Source organism: Quercus suber, unplaced genomic scaffold (genome assembly GCF_002906115.3).
Source record: "Quercus suber isolate HL8 unplaced genomic scaffold, Cork oak 2.0 scaffold_344, whole genome shotgun sequence".
In the NCBI taxonomy this organism is placed as follows: Eukaryota; Viridiplantae; Streptophyta; class Magnoliopsida; order Fagales; family Fagaceae; genus Quercus; species Quercus suber.
This window is the reverse complement of record NW_027069796.1, coordinates 497,786-518,779: the sequence shown is the minus strand read 5'-3', so window position 1 is coordinate 518,779 and position 20,994 is coordinate 497,786. Positions and strand designations below refer to the sequence as shown.

The following is a 20,994-nucleotide window of genomic DNA, read 5'->3' as shown; positions in this document are numbered from 1 at the left end:
CTATTATTATAATCTATTTTACGCACTGGTACTTTTTTTTGGGTCAAAAATAGTATCAAAGCGACATGAATCATGTTATTGGCCTGGCACAATTAGTTGTTGTGGTTGCTGCTCTACTTTGATTCTTTTTTATGATTTTTGATCATTATTATTTGTTCATGATAATATTTTTAAAGATAGCTTGTCCTTTCATTTTAATTTGTAAACATATGAGCGTGGATTGTTCCTTTTCTAATTCAATATTTGCGCATGGTCAATGGGTATCATCAATATGATAGAATAGTGTTGGGTGTCAGATGAGTTAATGGGCTTGCATTTTGTTCCCCCCCCCCCCCCCCCCCCAAAAAAAAAAAAAAAAAAAAACTTGCATTTTCTTTTTTGACTGAAAAAAACTTGCATTTTCACAAGCACGTACCAATAAAAAAAAATACTAATCCCACTAATCTAACATAACGCCAACTAAATCAGGAAAAAAAAAATACGGAGGCTTGAGACTCTGTACAAACACACACGAGCGTGCACACAAACACTCACACTAGCCAAAAAATATCACGGAGGCTTGAGACTATAAACAGGGACGCGCACATGCAGCTGCACACATATGCACAAACATACCCGCGCGCATTTATCAAATCTTATATATTGGTTTTACTGCTTTCATATTTTATTGCATTTAGATTTTGGTATTCATAATTTCATATATGTGCTTTGAACTATTTATCTGTGTGAATTGTTTTATAATTAGTGTTATTGATCAATAAATCACTAAAACTCCGCTAGATTAATCGTACAGAGTCGAAATAGATTTTTCATTTCTAACGCGTGCTACTATGACTTGACTGAATCATTTGTTGGACTGACCTGAAATGCTAATAGCTAGGATGGTACTGCTATCAATGTCTACCAGTCCCTTCAAGTAATTTAGACTTATTCACACATGTCTATGTTCATAAGATTTTTCTTGATGCGATTTTGATTTGAACTCCTATAAAATGTAAGCCACTTGTTTTTCTTTTTGTTTCTTATTATCATAAACTATTTGTCCCACTGCTACTATATTTGTGGTTGCTGCAGTGCTGCTTTACTTTGATTCTTTTTTATGATTATCGATCACTATTATTTGATCATTATAATATTTTTAAAGATACTTGTCTTATCATTTCTAATTTGTTAACATAGGAGCGTGTCATTGTGGATTGTTCTTTTTCTAATTCAATATGAGAGCATGAGGGATAGTTTAATGATGAATTATACTTTGTCACCCTGGCAGTGGTTACCATCAATTTGATAGAATTATGTTGATCGGTTTCTATCTTTCTGTGATTGTTCCAGTGCAAGGGAAAAGGAGTTATATATGTGATACATATGGTCTGAACCATAACCCGGTATGCCCTGGAAGATGCTAATACTGAAACATAATCATGATGAGATATACAATAATTTATGTCAAAAGAAATCACTCGGTGTACCAAATAATTTCTCACTTTAATAATGTGATTCCCTAAACATATCAATGGCATATCTGCTTAGGGAATAAAATAATTTCTTTTTATATGCAAATCAATGACACCTTTCTCTAGTTTAGCCAAAAAAAAAAAAAAAGACACATTTCTCTAGGTTACAAGCAATACCATGTGAACTGGATCCTTAACTAAGGCACATAAAACTTCTATATAAGTGTGCCAGGCTGCCAGCCAAAGTAAACTGGCAAAAGTGGGGTATTACTGATATATTTTTATTGATTAATCAGTTTAGGAATTAGATCAGGAAAAAGAAAAAAATGTCTCTGTTTGGTAAGGTGGAGACTGATGTAGAGATAAAGGCGTCTGCCGAAATTTTCCATGAGGTTTTCAGCTGCAGGCCACACCACATATCAAATGTGTGCCCTGACAAAATACAGGGTGTTGCTTTACATGAAGGTGACTGGGGCAACGAGGGCTCTGTAATTTGCTGGGACTATGTCCATGGTAAGGGAACTTGAAGTTGTAATTAACCTTGATTAATAGTGTGTGCCTTAATTTAACAACTAATTTGATAGTGCAAACCTACGTTAAGGTCCAACAGTCTTTCAATTACTTAAGCTTCTTGTTGCTGGTAAGTTGTTTAGCTGAATTAGACTACCATTACTAAACATTTTGATTTGATAATTAAAATGAGATAGCAGTATATGATAGTCTTATTTTTTTTTTACCTTTAAACCTTTTCCAAGCAATATTAATAAGTCAAGCTTATAAATATTAGGCTAACCTTTTTTAGGAAGAACCATGAGTCAAATCTCCCCTCTCCTTTTTTCTTTTAAAAAAAAATCCCCCTTTCTTATTATTGTAACTATCAAAATATCAAAACAATAGAAAACAAAAAACAAAAATACAAAAAAAAAAAAAAAAAAAAAAAAAAAAAAATGGTGCGAATTTATATTAATAAAATAATAAATACATGTGCTACAGTAACCGTGTATATATACACGGTTACTGTAGCTCATGGATAAATATAGATGATTATACCAGACTTTGGAAGCACTGATGTGGAGCAATTTTGATATAAAATGTGTAAAAATGGTAGTTATTTGTATTATACATGAGTTTCCACATACTGATGGGAATGCTCTTATATTATAGATACCAAAGCCCAAAAAATTAATAAATAAACAAATTTATTGCAAAACACAACAAAATATATTTGTGCTACACTTTTTGATAAGCTATTCGTGCTACACTTGAAACTGTATATACTTTCTCAATTTAATATTCAAACGGATAGACTAAGGCATTAGATTGCGGATAATAAATATGGAAAAAAGTACATAACGCGCAAAATAAGAGGAATACTCAACATGCAAATCATTATAAAAATAAAATAAAATTTATGAATGGTCAAATTGATATATAACTCAAAATGAAAGTACGCTTGCGTATTTTTATCAAAGGAAAAAAGTATGCTTGTGTGTGTTTTATGTGCATCGGAAGTAGAGGTATTTATAAGACGTTGCTTCTCATCTAAATTTCACATGTTTTTATCAATGCAGCATTATAAGAACAAAGACGTGAAATAGTACTACATGTCATACAAAGAAGAATCCCAACCAAATATAAGTTTTGTACTAAAAATACAAGTAGAATTGTACAAACAAATTGATTCCTATAAAACTATTTTATGCTTAAAGTTATACAAACATTAATCTAAAGTAAACCCATCCAAGCATCGAGATTCAAAACTTTACCACTAACCTTGAGATAATATTAACCATTTCAAGCTTTTAAGAAAAATAAATCTTTGGTCACAAAATAACCATTCAACCACAAATTCTAAATACAAAGAAGGAAATTTTGATGAACAATACAAAGAAGGAAATATGTGAATTGAGAACATGCAAATACATGAAGAATAAGGTTAGAGAGGGAGAGGGAGGGAGGTACTGTTGCCATGGTGAGGTTAATTTCCCTGCTACAACGCCTAAACTTCATGTATTAGAGAGATTTTTTTTGGAGAGAAAAATGTATTAGAGTGATTGACAGAGACAATCCAAATATAAGAAATATATAGAGTTGAAGTTTTTGACTTTTTTCTCAAAAGAAGAGGAAAGGATGTAGAAGATTTATTAATTTTTTTGGTAACAATCATATATCAACATATGAAAGGTTGGATAGACCCATAAAATGTAACGGTTTAAAAAAGAGTAAACTTAAAAAGGTAAAAGGAGTCTATTATGGCAATGCAATAGGAAGTATAAATAAATGCTGAATGAAAATGGCAAAGAAAAATATTGGCAGCTTAACATTCAAATGGAAACAAAAAATAAAAGGTAATATTGGATCATATGCTGATAAAGAAGGAGAGAAGGAGAGGTGTAGAGATATGCTTAATTGGAACGTTAAGGGTGGTGGTTATAGGAAAATGAAAGTAGAGGAAAGAGAGTGTAGATGTTATGGTAATAGGAAAATGGAAAAAAGAGGAAAGTGAGTGTAGATCTTTAGGTTTATGGAAAGGGAAAAAAAACATAAATTTTTTTAAATCCAAATTTCATAATAATTAGATTTGTGTTTTAGGAGTTATAGAGGGGAAAAAAACAAAAAAAGAAAAAGAAAAAGGAAAGAGTGGTTTTTTTTTTTTTTCCTTAGGAAACGATAGATTTTGTTACGAGTGATTTAGTTATGGTAAAACGTGACTTTTCGGTCACTTAAAAAATATCTAAGAAAAAAAAAATTTGATGGAGCATTTAAGATTACAGTGGATATTAATTATAATAGTAGAACTTATATATAGTGCATATTTTTTACGCATGCTAAAAATACTGACATGTATCAATAATTGTTTGCCACATGGCAATATTTGTCATATCATACCTAATAAATGGAAGACGTTACAAGTTACAACAAATAGAGAAAGTGAGGAGGTTGTAATCTATCAGTGACTGTCAGAATTCCATATAATAGTGGCATTTGAAGAGTCTGGATTAATGGAAAGACACATGATAGAGTTGGAGATAGAATAATACCTGAATTTAAGGAAATGCTCAATAAATGTCAACCAATAAATCTAAAAGAAAAAATTAAATAAGGAAATAAATAATGATATGGCGCTGATGTGGCTTAGCTAGAACGTAACAACAATAAATGTTACACTTCAACTTTTAGATATATATATATATATATATAGATTCTATTATCAAAAGATTCATACAATTTGAAAGATAGTTCTTTAACTATATAGATTATCAACCTCTCTCTCTCTCTCTCTCTATATATATATATATATATATGCTTTTATTATATAATTTAAGGTTTTTTTTTTAATTTATTTATAACAATTTTTTTTTATTTATTTATAACATATATATATATATATTAAACTTCCAATACATCCTTGAATTTGATTAGTCTATACATCAAACAAACATATTACTACGGAAAAACAAAATAAAAACCAGTCTTACCAATATGATACAAACTACAAAGCCAGTTTGACAGATACATTAGTACAGATGAATGAAAAGCAAAATTGAAAAAGAAAACAAAAGGGAACTCGAAATGGAATGATTTTGTTAATTACAAAACTTACAATGCACTGCACTGTGTTATGGGCTCCCGAATTCCATTACCACCGGTCCCTGAAAATTAATGATCTCCCAATTTTGCTCTTTGGTTTTCTCAATTAATGCCATGAATGCAGGAGGCATATTTGTGAACTTCAATTGGCAGAGACTCTTTACATTCTTTAAGCCAGTGGGGACTTCCAAACTCCAGCATTGCTTAACCTCAATCTCCATGAGCCTTGGCATTGCTTGCTCCTCTATATTCCACTCTTTCAGTTCTAATTCACTGAATTTCAAATAAAGAAGTTGGGGAAAGCCTCCTTTGGAGCAAACCATGCTACTCCCTGTATAAGAACCAGAGCTCAGAAATAGCCATCTAAGGTTGTGAAGCTTCTCTAACACTGGCATTGGATCATCTGAAAGGTCGCACATCGTCAACTTAAGATGAGTCAAGGTTTGTGGGAGTCCATTTGTATTTATGATGACCCTTGAATCAGATATTACTCCGTGCAAGTGTAGGAGGGTGAGATTTTCAAGACCTGACAAAGGCTCCAACCACAGAACCCCATGATGCATTGCATTTGCCTTGGCTGTTGTCAACTTCAAAGAATGAAGGTGCTTTAGTTTCACAACATGATCTGTCACTTTCTTTTGCTGTGATGGCTCTATGTCAAGTTTTAGTTTCAGTTCTCTAAGGTTGATCAACTTGTCCAGGCCATCAATCAGAGGACTGTCATCATCTCTATAACCTTTCTCCAACTTTGTCTTCAACGTTTGGAGATTCTTCAAGGAATTGTCACTTATTTGAGTCACAAATTTAGTTCGGGAGTCTAAGTATAGATGCTTAAGTTTCTGCAGTTTCTTTGTTGGAATATGAAAAATACGTATACCAGTATGCATCAAATCCAGAGTGTTAGAGATATATATTAAACATATATTAGCCCAATGTAATAGGCCCAAACCCAGTCCTACTTGTACTAGTAGTCTAGGGTTTAGTCGCCTATATATACTCATGTTAGGATTCATTGTAACACAGGTTATTGTACTACACTCCTACACAATAAAGATGTAGCCCTTAAGGGATTCCTCCGTGGATGTAGGCCGTCAAGGCTGAACCACGTAACCCTCGTGTTCTTGATGTTCCTATTTTATGCTTCCTCTTCCGCATCCACTCTAGCATACACAACATGGTATAACACATTGCGTTTGATAATATTCTCCATTTAACATGGCATCAAAGCTAATATTCAACATGGCATCAAAGCTAATATTCAACATGGTATCAGAGCCAAACTTCGTTCTTGGCATCAAACAAACATCTCTACACAGCAAAGAAGATCATCACGTGCACACCATCATCTAAAGTCACCTATGCTTGCTTTCAGATCAGGACCCACTGCATCACACAGCTCCCACGAAATCATCGTTGTTGTGTAACTGCTGTGCCCAAAGATCACAAACTCAAGCAAACCCGTGGCTTCAATCTCAGATCTGTGCAAATCGATGCTTCACCTGATGAAACCAACCATACAGATGTGCTCCTCGGCCTCTCGCGATCAAAACCCAGGAACCTGGAATCTAACGACGGCTGAACGCGCCTCCACGCGCTGACAAAGCCTCGGTTTGCTCCTCCCACGCGCCGCCGAAATTCTGGAATTTAGACTGCATTATGGTACACGCGCCGCTCTGTCGGCGTCTTCACCCACCGATCTACAAAACCCAGGAAGCCCGGCAGCCGAAACAAAGACACGCGCCCACACGCGCCGCTAGCGTTTCTGGCATCTCGTTCACGCGCCGGTGGACTTATCACGCTCCTCCACGCGCCGGAAAACTGCTGCTGACGTCATCCGATGACATCATCTTGCCACGTCAGCACAAGCCAGCCTTCGCCACGCAAGCCGTTGCCACATCAGCCCTAGTCCACGTCAGCGACACGTCATAGGATGACGTCATCGGCTCTGCTGCCCGATCCGTGACCCGACCCGGAAACCCGGAACCGACCCGGACCAGTATCCGTTGACTTTGACCCTGGACCAGTTGACTTTGACTTTTTGCGTTGACCTTTGACCAAAAGTCAAAATTTCCGAAAGGGCCTATCTTGCTCAGTTTTTCGCGTAGATTCCAATTTTGGACTCCGTTTCTTCATTTGAAACTCCAAATTTGGTCAATTGGCACATTCTTCATTGTGGTTTCTTCAAAGGCATTCTTCAAGGCATCTCCAAGTAATCTTCTCATGCTTATCCAACCTCAAGCCTTCATCGAGCTTCCGCCTTGAGTTTGAGGGAGGGTGTTAGAGATATATATTAAACATATATTAGCCCAATGTAATAGGCCCAAACCCAGTCCTACTTGTACTAGTAGTCTAGGGTTTAGTCGCCTATATATACTCATGTTAGGGTTCATTGTAACACAGGTTATTGTACTACACTCCTACACAATAAAGATGTAGCCCTTAAGGGATTCCTCCGTGGATGTAGGCCGTCAAGGCTGAACCACGTAACCCTCGTGTTCTTGATGTTCCTATTTTATGCTTCCTCTTCCGCATCCACTCTAGCATACACAACATGGTATAACACATTGCGTTTGATAATATTCTCCATTTAACATGGCATCAAAGCTAATATTCAACATGGCATCAAAGCTAATATTCAACACAGAGTTTGGAGGTTTGGTAAGTTGAAAAAAGAAGGTGGGATTTCCTTTATCAAAGTTCCCCTTAAGTTTAGATTCATCAGATGAATTAACTCTCCAATGTTGTTAGGCAATCCAGTTGTGTATACACGTGCATCTCCAAGATCTAGAATCTGTAACCTTAAAAAGTATCCACTTGCAATGCCTTTGTGAAGAATATTCCCAAAATCTTGTGCGGTCCCTTGAAACTTTTTAGTGTCAATGAAAAGAATGGAGAGGGGATATCTATATCTTTGGAAGCTATTTAGCACATTTCTGCTGTTTTCATGATTATGATTATCCCAAACATTTGAATTCCCATTGGTTTTTAGAAACTCATCCATAATTGACAAGCGCCGGCTTCGCCCATGGAAACTTGCATCCTCTTTCTCCAAAACCTGATAGAAATTCAAGTCTGTAGCTTTTGAAAGGATGACCTCGCGAATCAGATCATGGATTTTTAAAAACTTTGCTTTCCCATCCTTTACCATTGATACTTGAACCAAGCTTCTGTGGATGAGCTCAGATAAGTACTTATTTGCAATTTCCTCCAATGTCTTGCATTTATCTTCGTTTACAAAACCCTCAGCTATCCACTTTTTAATTAATGTTGGACACCTTACAGCATAGTCCTCTGGATACATCCCAAGATATAAGAAACATGGTTTAAGGTAATAAGGGAGATCATGATAACTAAAGGACAAAATTTTTTTTATGCTTGTGAGATCTGGATTGTTTTCAAACTCTAAACTAAGATTATCATGAAAATTTTTCCATTCAGAGACAACCATTTCCTTAGTTGACAGAAGACCACCTATAACCACAATTGCTAGTGGTAACCCTTTGCATCTTGCTACAATGTCAACAGACAATTGCTCCAGCTCTGGGGGACAACGTCCCTCAAATATAGAGTACTTGAATGCCCTTTTGCAAAAGAGTTCCATGGCCTTTTCTGGAGGTAAAGGTTGCATTTTATAAATATGAACAATTGAAAATTCTTTGCAGGAAGAAGCAACATCATGATTACGTGTTGTGACTATTATCCTACTGCCTTTGTTATCATCAGGAAAAACGTGCTTCATAGTTCTCCAAAAATCTTTATTCCATAAATCATCAAAGACAACTACGCACCTCTTATTTTGTAGACATCTCCTCAATTTGCTGATGAGTGATACCTCGTCAAATGTGTTGGTCTCCTCAGCTACAGTCCCTTCCAATGTGTCATAGCATCGCCTTATCATGTCTTTCAATAGCTCTTTCATGTTGTATGATTGAGATACTGTGATCCAAATACAGTGATCGAAGTGTTGTTTCACTCTATCGTTGTCAAAAGCTTTCTTGGCAAGAGTGGTCTTGCCGATACCACCCATGCCTAAGACTGCAATTGCAATGAGTTGAGATGTGCCCTTCACCAGCCAAGTTATTAATTCGTCTCTAGAACTACCGATACCTACAACTTCAGCTTCCCCAATGAAATGGGCCTCCAGTCGAGGGTCATACCATGTAACATCTGTTGCATTGCTGCTTGATCCTTGCTCTTTGGATTCGTACATTTTTCCTCTGGTCTTGATTTGGGAGAGTGATGTTTTGATATTTTGAATCTCCGAGGTAATGTCATGCTGATGTTTGAGACTTCTGACCAAATGAGCAACTTTTTGGAAGAAACCTTTGAACCCATGCCGTTGACCATGTTGTGCGATGTGGAAGTTGTACTCCTCTATGACATCTTCAATGCACTCAGCTACTTCCCGCACATCTTTCACCCAGAGTTTTACAACATCACTTCTGTCTTCTTTCTCTGCCATTGCATCTGCATCCCTAAGAAAAGCCTGAATATAGTCCAGTTCCTTTTTTATGTCAGCAAGTTGTACATGTACGCCCTTCAATATTTTGGCTTCTTCAGACAATAATGGGATCAGCTTGTCGATGACTAAGGTTACTGCAATCTCTGCCATTTAATTTGCCTCCCTTCTTACTCCAGGGAAGATACTATTTCATCTGAGCGGTATTGACTTCTCTTGGGTCACATATTTTAGGTGCCTGAGCTCTAACAAAGGATGATTCACATATCTTGGCTGGGTTGCCATTGACTTCCAGCCAGTTGATCATCAAACTTTAAATAAAGCATTTCTGAGTCAATCAGCGCCTAATTAATAAACCCAAAAAAAAAAAAAATTATTCAGTCATTGCTTACATATATCTTGATTGTGACTCTTCAAATTTTCTTCTATATACAGCTAATAATTATAAAATTTCGTGCAAACACTTGCTTTTGTTGGGGCCAAAAGAACACTTGAATGCAAGAATAACGAACAAAGTTTTCTTTCAAACTGGCAAACTGGGTTAGATGTGGCCCATTGTAAGACCATATCAGAACACATGATTTATTAAATTATTTAAATAAGTAATGTAATTATTAAATAGTCCCAAACAGAATGAGAAAGACATCTCAAAAATACTTGTAGATTTTTCATTTTTAGAAGAAATTTAAAACTTCAACTAACTCCAAATAAACCCAATAGCAATGAAAAAAATTAGATTTACTCACCATCACATGTTATAACTCAAAACACCTAAATTTCCACAATAAATAAACCTTAGATAGTCATCATTAGCACAACCCATAAACCCACTTATCAAATAATTCCACCAATACAAAACCATACATATAAACACAAAAATATTACTTTCAATGCTCATAACTCACATAGCTATCATTATTAAAGCTTAGATAAAAAATAGCCTCAAGCAAAAATATAAAACCCACAAAAAAGATTAGAAATTTTTACCTCAAATAAAATATGTGAAGGTGCTTAGAAATTCTTAAAAATTTTCCGGTGATCTTGCCGTAAAAATGATGGTGAAAATGGTGGTATGAAGTAGCAACGGTGGGAGAGTCTGTGGGAGCGAAAAGAGTGTGTGAGAGAAAAATGAAGAAGAACAAAAGAGAAGAGAAGTAACATGGCCGGCCAAGGGGACAAGTAATGGTGGGGGTTAGAGTGCTAGGTGGGGCACGTGGGACTTAAAAAAAATATCTGACCTTTATTTTATTTTTTTGACTGGGACGTTACAGACTAAACTTATTTGAGGAAAATTTTTTTCATGAAAATTCATTAAACAAGAGATTACTCTTACTGGATTAGAAGGAAAACTGATGCCGATGGAGCATCTAAATATATAGAAGATTCCTCTTGGATCATAAGAAATTTTAGCATGAAAATGGTGTTAATGAAAACAGTAAATTCCTTAGTCATAATTTAGTTAAGCCATAATTAATTGTTTCTGCTAAAATAAAAGGTTTATAATAATTTTGGAAAGAAAAAAAAAAAGTGTTGACTGGGTCTTATCTTGTACTTTGAGTTTCGTGAACCCTTCAACATCTTTGCCGTTTTTTAATTATTATTATTATTATTATTATTATTATTATTTTGGGATGAAGATGGTCCTGCGTGTCTGCTTCTATCTTTTGCCATGGAACTGTCAATTTTCATCCTTCTGGTAGGGTGGAAAAGGATCGAATAATTGACACTAGAGACTTTTTTTTTTTAGAAACGACACTTGAGACTTGAGAGTGTTAAAGAAAATTACAAATTTATCCTTTCAATATTGTTTTTCTTTATTTCATGATAAAGTATTATTTCTTTCCTTTAAAAAAAAAAAATATTTATTTAAAAAATAAAAAACATATTTTTGATATAGACTCATTGATCTCATGCCACATGATAACAAAAGTAATATCACATGTACTGCCGTCCACCATAGCTATTGTTGTGGACACAACAAATCAAATTTAATGTCACTATTTGAACCACTTATCCTTTTTTTTTTCTTTTTTTTGTTATTCTTTGTAGGAGAAAATTGAGTGATCTTCTCATGAGAATGTCTGAAAATATTATTTTAAAGTTCTTTTAAATTGTAATTAACTAGGAGAAAAACAAGCAAAGTTTTTACTTGAAATTTGAAAATATTTTAGGCCAAAGCAAGCAGAGGATTGGGGAAGTAAAATAGAAGGGTAAAATTTACAAATGAAAGGAAAAAAGAAAAAGGAAAATCAGGGCTGGCTCAACAATTTTAAGGGCCTTAGGCGAAAATTTTAAGTGGATTCTTTTTTTAACTTTAAAGTCTAAATTTCTACAAATAAAAATTAATTTATTACATGGTTTAATAAATTAGTATCACTATAATACAAATGAGTTGATATAATATACATCAAATAATTAATTGGTGTGATAATTTATAATAATTGATAAATTTGCATTATAAAAAAAATGTGATAACTTATTAATTAGTGTGGAGTTGTGTGGGGCCCAGCTTAGCTTAGGCCTTGTGATGTGTTGGGGCTTGTGGACAAGACTGCACAGTGCTATTTGCATTGTGCAGTCTTATCCTATCAAGTTGTATGCACTGTTATGGTGCAGTATTTTCCATTTTAAGATACAATGTGATTTTTTTAATGCATTTTATTAACCAATAAAAGTATCTAAAATATTTTTTTTCTTGTAATTAAAATATATAGATAAATATATTATATATATATAATTTTTTTTTTTAACAAGTGGGGGCCTTTTTTTATTTGGGGGCCTTAGAGCATCCGTAGCAGATGTTCTAAAAATTATGTCATTTTACCACACCAAAGGCTTACTTTATTATTTTACCACATCATTTTACAACATCTCATTTATCAGATGTTTTATAATTCAATTCTATACATTAAAATAATATTTACTACACATTAAAATAATATTTATTACAACTTATCAACACAATCTACACATTAAAAGAAAAATTTTTTGCCACATGCATTCCGTACCGTGGCAAATTTGCCACGGTACTGTTCAATGTTGCAAAAAAAATAATATATGCCACATCTACTAAATAGGCTAAAATTGGGTTTGGTGTGGGATATGTGCCAAATATTTAACATTTGGCACATATCCCACATCTAGTGTGGATGCTCTTAGGCAATTGCATCAATTGCTTATATGGTTCAGCCGGCCCTGAGGAAAATAAAATGGCCTAGAGCATTCACATTAAGAGCATGAAGGCTTGGAGGTGGGATGGGTCTATTTTCAGTATGAAAGGCTCCCAATTTTTTGTTATAGGTGTGGTATTCTACGGAGGAGTGTTATAAATACATGGGTAGAACTCACCTTTGAAAATTGACTTGCAAAAAAAGGATGCTCTAGAACTCATAAACACATGGTATAGTTTATACTTAATCCATGTAGGACATTAGGATTATAACAAAGACGGTGACTTATAATTCGGTTATTGGTTGAGAGTTGTAGCATCGAGGCAAACAAGTCAAGGTGGTGTAAAAAATGATCATCAATATTGGTCTTCAGCTTCAACTGATAATGACCAACATGGGGAAAACTTGCAACCTATCTCAAAGGAGAAGGAGCCTAACTTAATTTCAAAAATTTCATCGGAAAAACAAAAAGATGTGATATGGACGGGGGCAACTCCATTAAGCCGGATTTGAAGGATTCGGTGGATAAGTGATATGATGACTCAGGAAAACTTAACCAGTAAAAAACCTGGAGAGAATTTAACTTAGCTATTCTCAAAGTAAAAACAAATTCACTATGAAAGAATTGAAATTTTTAACAATAGAACTTAGACCACTAACATCCTATTGCTACCTCGAGTAAAAAACTTACTACCACGACCATGTGACAGCTCCGATTCCATAGACTACTTCTTTCTTTGATCTGCGGCAACCATAAATTCTCCTACTTGTGACTTTGAGACTCCACTCAAAGGTTTTAGATCTTCTTTAAAGTTCTTTATGCAGCAACTAAAGAGATCATCAAGTTCTTGAAGCGAGTCTTGAACTTGACAACTCTATGTGTGTGCATGAAGGTGTTAGGTTCTAAGGAATTAGGAACTAATGTATTAGAACTTCAATTTGTAATGTTGACAAACCATGATCAAAACATTTGAGTCTTATTTAGACTTGCTCAAAGTATATGTTTCTATGTAAAGTTCAAATCGAGTTACTGCAGGATTTACTATGTAAATCTGTCTGGCTCGATCGATCGAAAGTCGTGTAAATTGTTTTTCTGCAAAATTTTCCAATTTAGCCCAAGCATGTTTGATGTGTAGGGTTTTTTGTTTTTCCCTAGGTATAAAAGGGTAAACCCTAGCCACGTTTTGAGATTGCTTTTTATGCTCTGTGTGTGAATCTTTTGTAAGATGTAGAGGTGTTTGCCTTCACACATACTTAGGATTATCAAGAATCAAGACTATGTCAAGAACTTGGTGATCAGTTCAGTTGCAAATTCAAGAGCTTAAAGATACACGAGCAGGAGTACTTGTACTTGCTGGGAATCCAAGAAAAAAGTAGTCTGTGGACTCGGAGCTGTCACGTGGTCATAGTAGTAAGTTTCCTACTTAAGGTAGCAACAAAATGTTAGTGGTTTAAGTCACTATTGTGTAAACTTCAATTCTTTCATAGTGAATTCAATTTATCTTGAGGATAGCTAAGTTAAATCCTCCCCAAGTTTTTTACCGGTATGGTTTTCTTATGTCATCATATTTTTGTGTTTTTTATTTTCTGCACTTTACATTGATATGATATATTTGTGTTGACCTAGATCTGATAATTTGACTAAATAATCACTTGGCTAATTAGCTAGGTTAATCTAGTTGTATTTTAAGGGGTCTAAAAACGTACAAGTGGTATCAAAGCATGTAACTTTTTTGTTGTAGATCTTTTGATGTAAGAGTTAATCCTTGACCCCGGTTGTCATGGAACACAGAAATTCTCTTGTTATTCCACCTCACTTTGATAAGAATAATTATGCTTATTAGAAAGTAATGATAAAAGCATTCCTGAAATCTATTGATGAGAGAGTCTGAAATTTCGTTGAATACGGATGGGAGAAGCCCACTACTCTTGTGAGCGAGTGGCAAACTTCACAGAAAGAAGCAGCAGCTTTTAATAGCAAGGTTATGAATGCTATCTTTAATGTTGTTTCTATGGAAGAATTTAAGAGAATCTCTAATGTCGAGGTTGCTCATATTGCTTGGAATATCCTCCAGACTGTGCATGAAGGCACAAAGGCAATTAAAATCAATAAGTTGCAGCAATTAACAACTAGATTTTAAAGCATTAGGATGTCTGATGATAAATCTTTTGATGAATTCTATGCTAAGCTTAATAATATTGTTAATTTTGCATATAATTTAGGTTAAATCTATGATCAACCTAAAATTTTTAGGAAGATTCTTAGATCTTTGACTGAGGATTTTAGACCCAAAGTGACTGTCATCACTGAAAGCAAGAATGTGGACTTCATCCCTGTTGATAAACTTGTAAGATCTCTTCAGTCCTATGAGTTGGACCTACCTAAGACTAGCAAATCCAAATCAATGGCTCTTAAGTCTATTGATGATGTTGATGTGAATGGATTCGATGATGAGCTCTCTGCTATAGAGATTGCCTATCTTGCCAAGAACTTTAGAAACTTTCTTAAGAACAACAATAGAAGGGTGAGAGGTAAGAACAGTGCCGAACTTAGAAATTTTAGGAGGAATGATCCCACTAAGGTGAACAACATTGAAAAACCTAAAGAGAAAGTAGGTCAACCTTTCAATAATTCTGTGGGTCAATAGTGTTTTGGGTGTCAAGGGTATGATCATGTAAAATCTGAATATCCTACGTCCTTGAGGTCTAACGGTAAAGCTATAGCTCTAACCCTTAGTGATGATGAAGTTTCTGATAATGAGTCTAGTAGTGATGAGGATGGAAACTTCATTACTTTCACTACTACTATAGTTGATGAAAGTGTTGTTATTGAGGAGAACCTTTCTAATGGGGAACTCTTTAAGGATGTAGATTTACAAGAAGCCTACATTAAACTTTGCAAAGTTGCTGCAAAGGATGCTGTGAGTGTTAATTTAGGCTTGAAGAAAATTGCATCTCTTGAACTTGAAAAGAAAATTTTGCTTGTGAAACTATTTGATGCTAATAAATTGTTGAATAATGTGAAGACTGAGAACATGCTTTTGCCTGATAAAGTTAAGAATCTGGAACTTGAATTATCTGTTGCTAGAGAACAATCTAATAGGTCTGCAAGCTCCAAACTTGATCATATGCTGAGTGTTCAAAAGTCTCCATCTGACAAAACTGGTTTATAATTTGTAGAAAGCACCTCTGTGTCTGAACCTCATTCCACAAACTTTGTTCCTTCTTCTGAACTCCCTGTGAATGAGGTTGTCAAACCCTCTACGAATGGCTACTAAATCTGTAGAAGTTACACCTCCTAAGAAGATTATAGTTGATCTTCAAGACTCTAAACCTAAAGCTCCTAACCCTCCTAAGGACAAGTTGTATGATAAGCCTGTATGGGTTTGTTATTTTTGTGGAAAGTCTGAGCACATTCGTCCAAACTGTTTCAAATTGCAAGCTGCTAAACCAGCAAATAAGCCAAAGTACCTGTGCCTCCAGCACAAAATCCTATGGTACTTATTGGTAAGTTGGTAAAAGCTTTAAACCTTTATTCCAATTCTGGAGTTGCTCAAAATTCTAATGTGAAGAACAACTCCACTGCTAGAGTTGCATCTAAAAAGCTTTGGATACAAAAAACTCGATCTAATTAAGTCTTTCTAACATGGTCATTATGCTTCATCGCTCTACTCTGTGTAACCATTGTTCATTACTGTTTTGTTTTCTTTGTTTTGTTCTCTAGGATTTGCATTGCATAACATCCATACATTTCATTTTAGGATTGTTTTTTTTTTTTTTTTTAAATAAAACAAATTAATAAAAATAAAAAAGAAAAAGGAAGCTAAATGTGTTTTGCATTATTTTTTCTTGGTTTTGAAATCAAGGTTGGCAAATTTATCTTTACATAATATGTTTATGTACCTTGTTTAACTTTGGTGAGCTTATTTATTGCACTTTACTAGTTTAAGCTTTTGTAGTGCATGTTGTGTGTGAAGATGTTTATAACTTTTGATCACATGATCTTGATCTTGAAGTCACATGCATTTGATTGTCGAACTTGAACTTATTGAGAAAAGCATAAATAACCATCTCACCACTATTTACTAGTCAATCATGAACACCTTAGTACATACCGTAAGATTTTGTGCTCAAGAAAGTGTAGCACATGCACAAAAAAGAACATAAGGTATAGTCTCGGTTTAAATGCTAAAATTGGTGTATACATTATTGGGCTATAATAACTTTAAATCAAATAAAATTTGTGTGTACATTATCCCGACTATCTTTAATAAGTTTCTGACTAAATAAAATTGGTGTGTACATTATGAGGCTAATCAAGAAACTTACATGATTGCAAGCTTTTATTCTAGGAGATGTGAGAGTTATATGATGTAACTCTTTAGGTAATAGTCTCTTTCAAATTTATGTGATGAATTTTGTAGAGATTGTGGTTGATTACTATTCACATATCACCTCACATGTATCTTAAGCTTTTGCTAGTTGGACACACTACATAAGTTAATCTTTGCTAAACTTTGTACATGTTATTGTGTGTGATTTTGGTTTGGCTAACCAAGTTTGAAAATTCCTTGAGTTTTATGCAAAACATGTTTGTTGTTTGAGCATTTAAGGAGGATTGTTTGAAAATCTTTTTTTTTTGGAAAACTAGGTTCAAAACAAGTGTTTTTGAAAAGCATTTCATCTCATACTCGTGCATTTTATTCATAAAATACTATGCTTTGAGGATTTTCTGCAAAAAATTGCTTTGTTTTTCAAAAAATTGACCGACCAAACCTAATTCTCGACCGATTGAAATTGCGATTAAAAATTTGGTTTGGTTCTGTCTGTTTCGATTGGTGCTCGATCGCTGTTGGATCAATCAAAGGCATTTTCGATTGATCGAATCTAATTTTTGATCAATCGAAAATCGTATAGAGAATTTTTTTAAAAGCTTTGAGTTTTCACGTGTTCATCACTTTTTCAAAACTTTTCAAACTCTATTCTCTCTCTCTCTCTTTGATCGATCAAGGAGTCAAAACTAATTTTTGTCGTTTTCCTTTCCTCTGAATCTTTTGCAAGGTTTTTATCATCTATGACCAGTAAGACCTTATTGCCCCTCCTTTTTCATTTATTTTCATGTTTCATGCATTATTTCATGCATTGTTGGGTAAATTTCGAACCTAAGGGAATTTGGGGATTTTGTTGTTTTAAGCCATTTCTTTGGAAATTGATCAATGAGTTTTTGTTATGGGATGTTATTAAACTGTTCCTTGGTGATTAATTTGATCATTTTGTTGATTTGGGAAAATTTGAAATTTCTAGGACTTGAAACTACTTGAATTGGGGATTTTGTTCAATTCAGCTTAGTTTGATGAAATTGGCTTATTAGATTGATTCAATTGATCATTATAATATGTTATCTCTCTTGTGTATTGTTCATTTGATCAATTTGTTGGTGTTTGTGAAAATAGGTTTTTTCAAAATTTGGGTGTTTTGGTATAAACTCTATGCTCAAGCCAATTTTGTGTTTTTAAAGTATAACTGAACTTATTCTCACTGCATTAAAGCATGCATCATGTGTTGATATTGTTCATACATCATATAGAATTGTTATTTCTATATTTTTTTTTGTACTAACTGACAGTCTACCCTTGGTTTTTCTATTTTTTTATTCTTTTCTGTGTCTGTCCTTTTGCCCTTTAGCATCATGTCTAGGAAGACTGGAGCTGATAGGAAATCCTCTTCTTCTTCTTCTTTTGCCCCCTCATTTGATAGTGAGCGTTTTCTGAGTGAGAGAAACTAGGAAGCATACGAGAAGCTTAACCTTCGTAGGAATATTTGGGCTAAGAGGAAGGTTTTGTTAGACGAGCTAGATGGTGTGATTAGGAGGAACTTTGACCGTAGGGGTTGGCTTCCTTTGCTAGATGTTGATTATCCTCCTCTGGCTACCTTGATCAGAGAGTTATACTCAAACCTCTCTATCCACACCTATGATTCTAACACTCTTGTGAGGAGTTAAGTACAAGGTGAAAAGTACACCATTACTCCTTTAGTAGTGACTGATGCTCTTAGGGTGCCACTGGTCCAGCATCTAGTTTATTCGTATGATGAGTCTTCACCCCTTGATGACATTATGTAATTCATTACTGGTACTACTATCCAATGGGGTTCTGATCCTCGTATCACCTCTCACAAGTTGACCGAGACTCATTATCTCTTTTTTAGGATTTCTTGTCATTCCATTTGGCCCATCTCTCATTTGCATACCATTCCTATAGAGAGATATGCATTTTTTTACGCTTTTGTTGCTGATGCTCCTATGAGCTTTCCTCATCTTTTCATTCGTTCTTTAATTGAGGTTCATAGGAGTAGTTCTACTGCTCACATTTTTTTTTTTAATTCATTGAATTCTTTTGCATTTAGAGTTAGAGGACTTTCACGCATCTAAGCCTGTTCACATTATAACTCCTATAAGTGCCACCTTTCATAGGCAGAGGGCTATTTAGATGAGAACAAGCTCTAAACGTCTTAAGGTTGAGCCTTCCGGTGTCGCACCTCCTCCTCCCTCTTCTATAGGCGATACTTCTGCTAAGGCATCTGTCGATCCTGCTGCTGCTACTGCTGCTATTCCCCCACCTTCTACTTCGTATGATTCAGACATTTGTCGTATGTTAGAGACTGTCATGACCGTTTAGGCAGCTCATGGTCAGATTTTTGTGGAGATGCTTGATGAGCTTCATGCTTTGCGAGCAAATTTGGAGCATTTTAGACGATCGCCTCCGTCACCTCCTATTGATGATGAGTTTTAATTACCCTTTGGCAATTCGTCACAAAAAAGGAGAGTACATTTGTAAAGAGTTTTTGTTGTTAGGGGAAGAATTTCGTATTTTGGAGCTGTAGAGCTATAAATTGTATCTAGGTGCTTCACTTTGTATTTATCATTTTTGGCTCATGATGTATTTTGTTTGGGTTGTCCATGATAGGGGGAGATACATTGATTTTATATGTTTTTTATTTCACATTGCTTATTGATTTATATTTATGAGGTTATTCTTGATATATTGTCTTCATTTTGTGTTATGTGAAATCAAGAAGTTATTTTTGTTTTACTTGTATTTTCCACACATGCGTTTATGTGTTTGTTGAGTGTTTCAAGAAATATACAAATTGATTCAATCATACTGCTGTCTACACTTGCAACTGATAGATAGTAGTTAGGTTAAATTTGTTATGTTGGGCTATGTTTTTGTAATGGGCTGCTTTATGTAAACTTTAAGCATTTAGTTAAGTTTGAGTTTTGTCATGGATTGCGCAAGGGGGAGTTTGTTAGGTTCTAAGAAATTAGGAACTAATGTATTAGAACTTCAATTTGTAATGTTGGCAAACCATAGTCAAAATGTTTTAATCTTGTTTAGACTTGCTCAAAGTATATGTTTCTATGTAAAGTTAGAATCGAGTTACTGCAAGATTTACTGCATAAATCTGTTTGGCTCGATCGATAAAAAATTAGGCTCGATCGATTGAAAGTCGTACAAATTGTTTTTTTGCAAAATTTTCCAACTCAACTCAAGCCCGTTTGACGTGTAGGGTTTTATGTTTTGCCCTAGGTATAAAAGGGTAAACCCTAGCCACATTTTGAGGTTGCTCTTTATGCTATGTGTGAATCTTTTGTTAGATCTAGATGTGTTTGCCTTCACACATACATAGGGTTATCAAGAATCAAGACTATGTCAAGAACTTGGTGATCAATTCAGTTGCAAATTCAAGAGCTTAAAGATATATAAATGAGAGTGCTTGTAACTTGCTGGGTATCTAAGAAAGAAGTAGTCCATGGACTCGGAGCTGTCACGTGGTTGTGGTAATAAGTTTTCTACTCGAGGTAACAATAGGATGTTAGTGATCTAAGTCACTATTGTGTAAACTTTTATTCTTTCATAGTGGATTTGGTTTACCTTGAGGATAGCTAGGTTAAATCCTTCCCAGGTTTTTTACTGGTTTGGTTTTCCTAAGTCATCATATCTTTGTATTCTTTATTTTCTGCACTTTACATTGATATGATATATTTGTGTTAACCTAGATCTGATAATTTGACTAAATAATCACTTGGCTAATTAGCTAGGTTAATCTGGTTGTATTTTAAGGGGTCTAAAAATGTACAGCAGGTAAACACCTCTAAATCTTACAGAAGATTCAACACACAACTCTCCAAAGACTTCTAAAATGTAGTTAGGGTTTATCCTTTTATATTTGAAGTAAAACGCTTAACCCTACACGTCATATGGGTTTGGCCTGAATTGGAATTTTTGCAGAAAATTAAATCTGCACGAGTTTCAATTGA

The 20,994-nt window shown here is 34.6% G+C and overlaps 2 protein-coding genes across 2 annotated transcripts in view; one reads left to right on the top strand and one right to left on the bottom strand.

The window, feature by feature from the left end:
- The first annotated feature begins 1,617 nt into the window (after positions 1-1,617).
- LOC111998486 (MLP-like protein 28) overlaps positions 1,618-20,994 on the top strand; it is a 37,868-nt gene continuing 18,491 nt past the window's right edge. Inside the window, 1 exon segment of the mRNA XM_065759860.1 lies at positions 1,618-1,967. Coding sequence (XP_065615932.1) covers positions 1,781-1,967 — 187 coding nt within the window. The 5' untranslated portion in view covers positions 1,618-1,780.
- Positions 4,901-10,706, bottom strand: LOC111991885 (putative disease resistance protein At1g50180). The gene is made up of 2 exons (XM_065759859.1): positions 10,492-10,706; positions 4,901-9,848 (listed from the first exon to the last, which is right to left on the bottom strand). The coding sequence occupies exon 2, from the start codon at positions 9,655-9,657 to the stop codon at positions 7,681-7,683; it is 1,977 nt and encodes a 658-aa protein (XP_065615931.1). The 5' UTR covers positions 9,658-9,848; positions 10,492-10,706; the 3' UTR covers positions 4,901-7,680.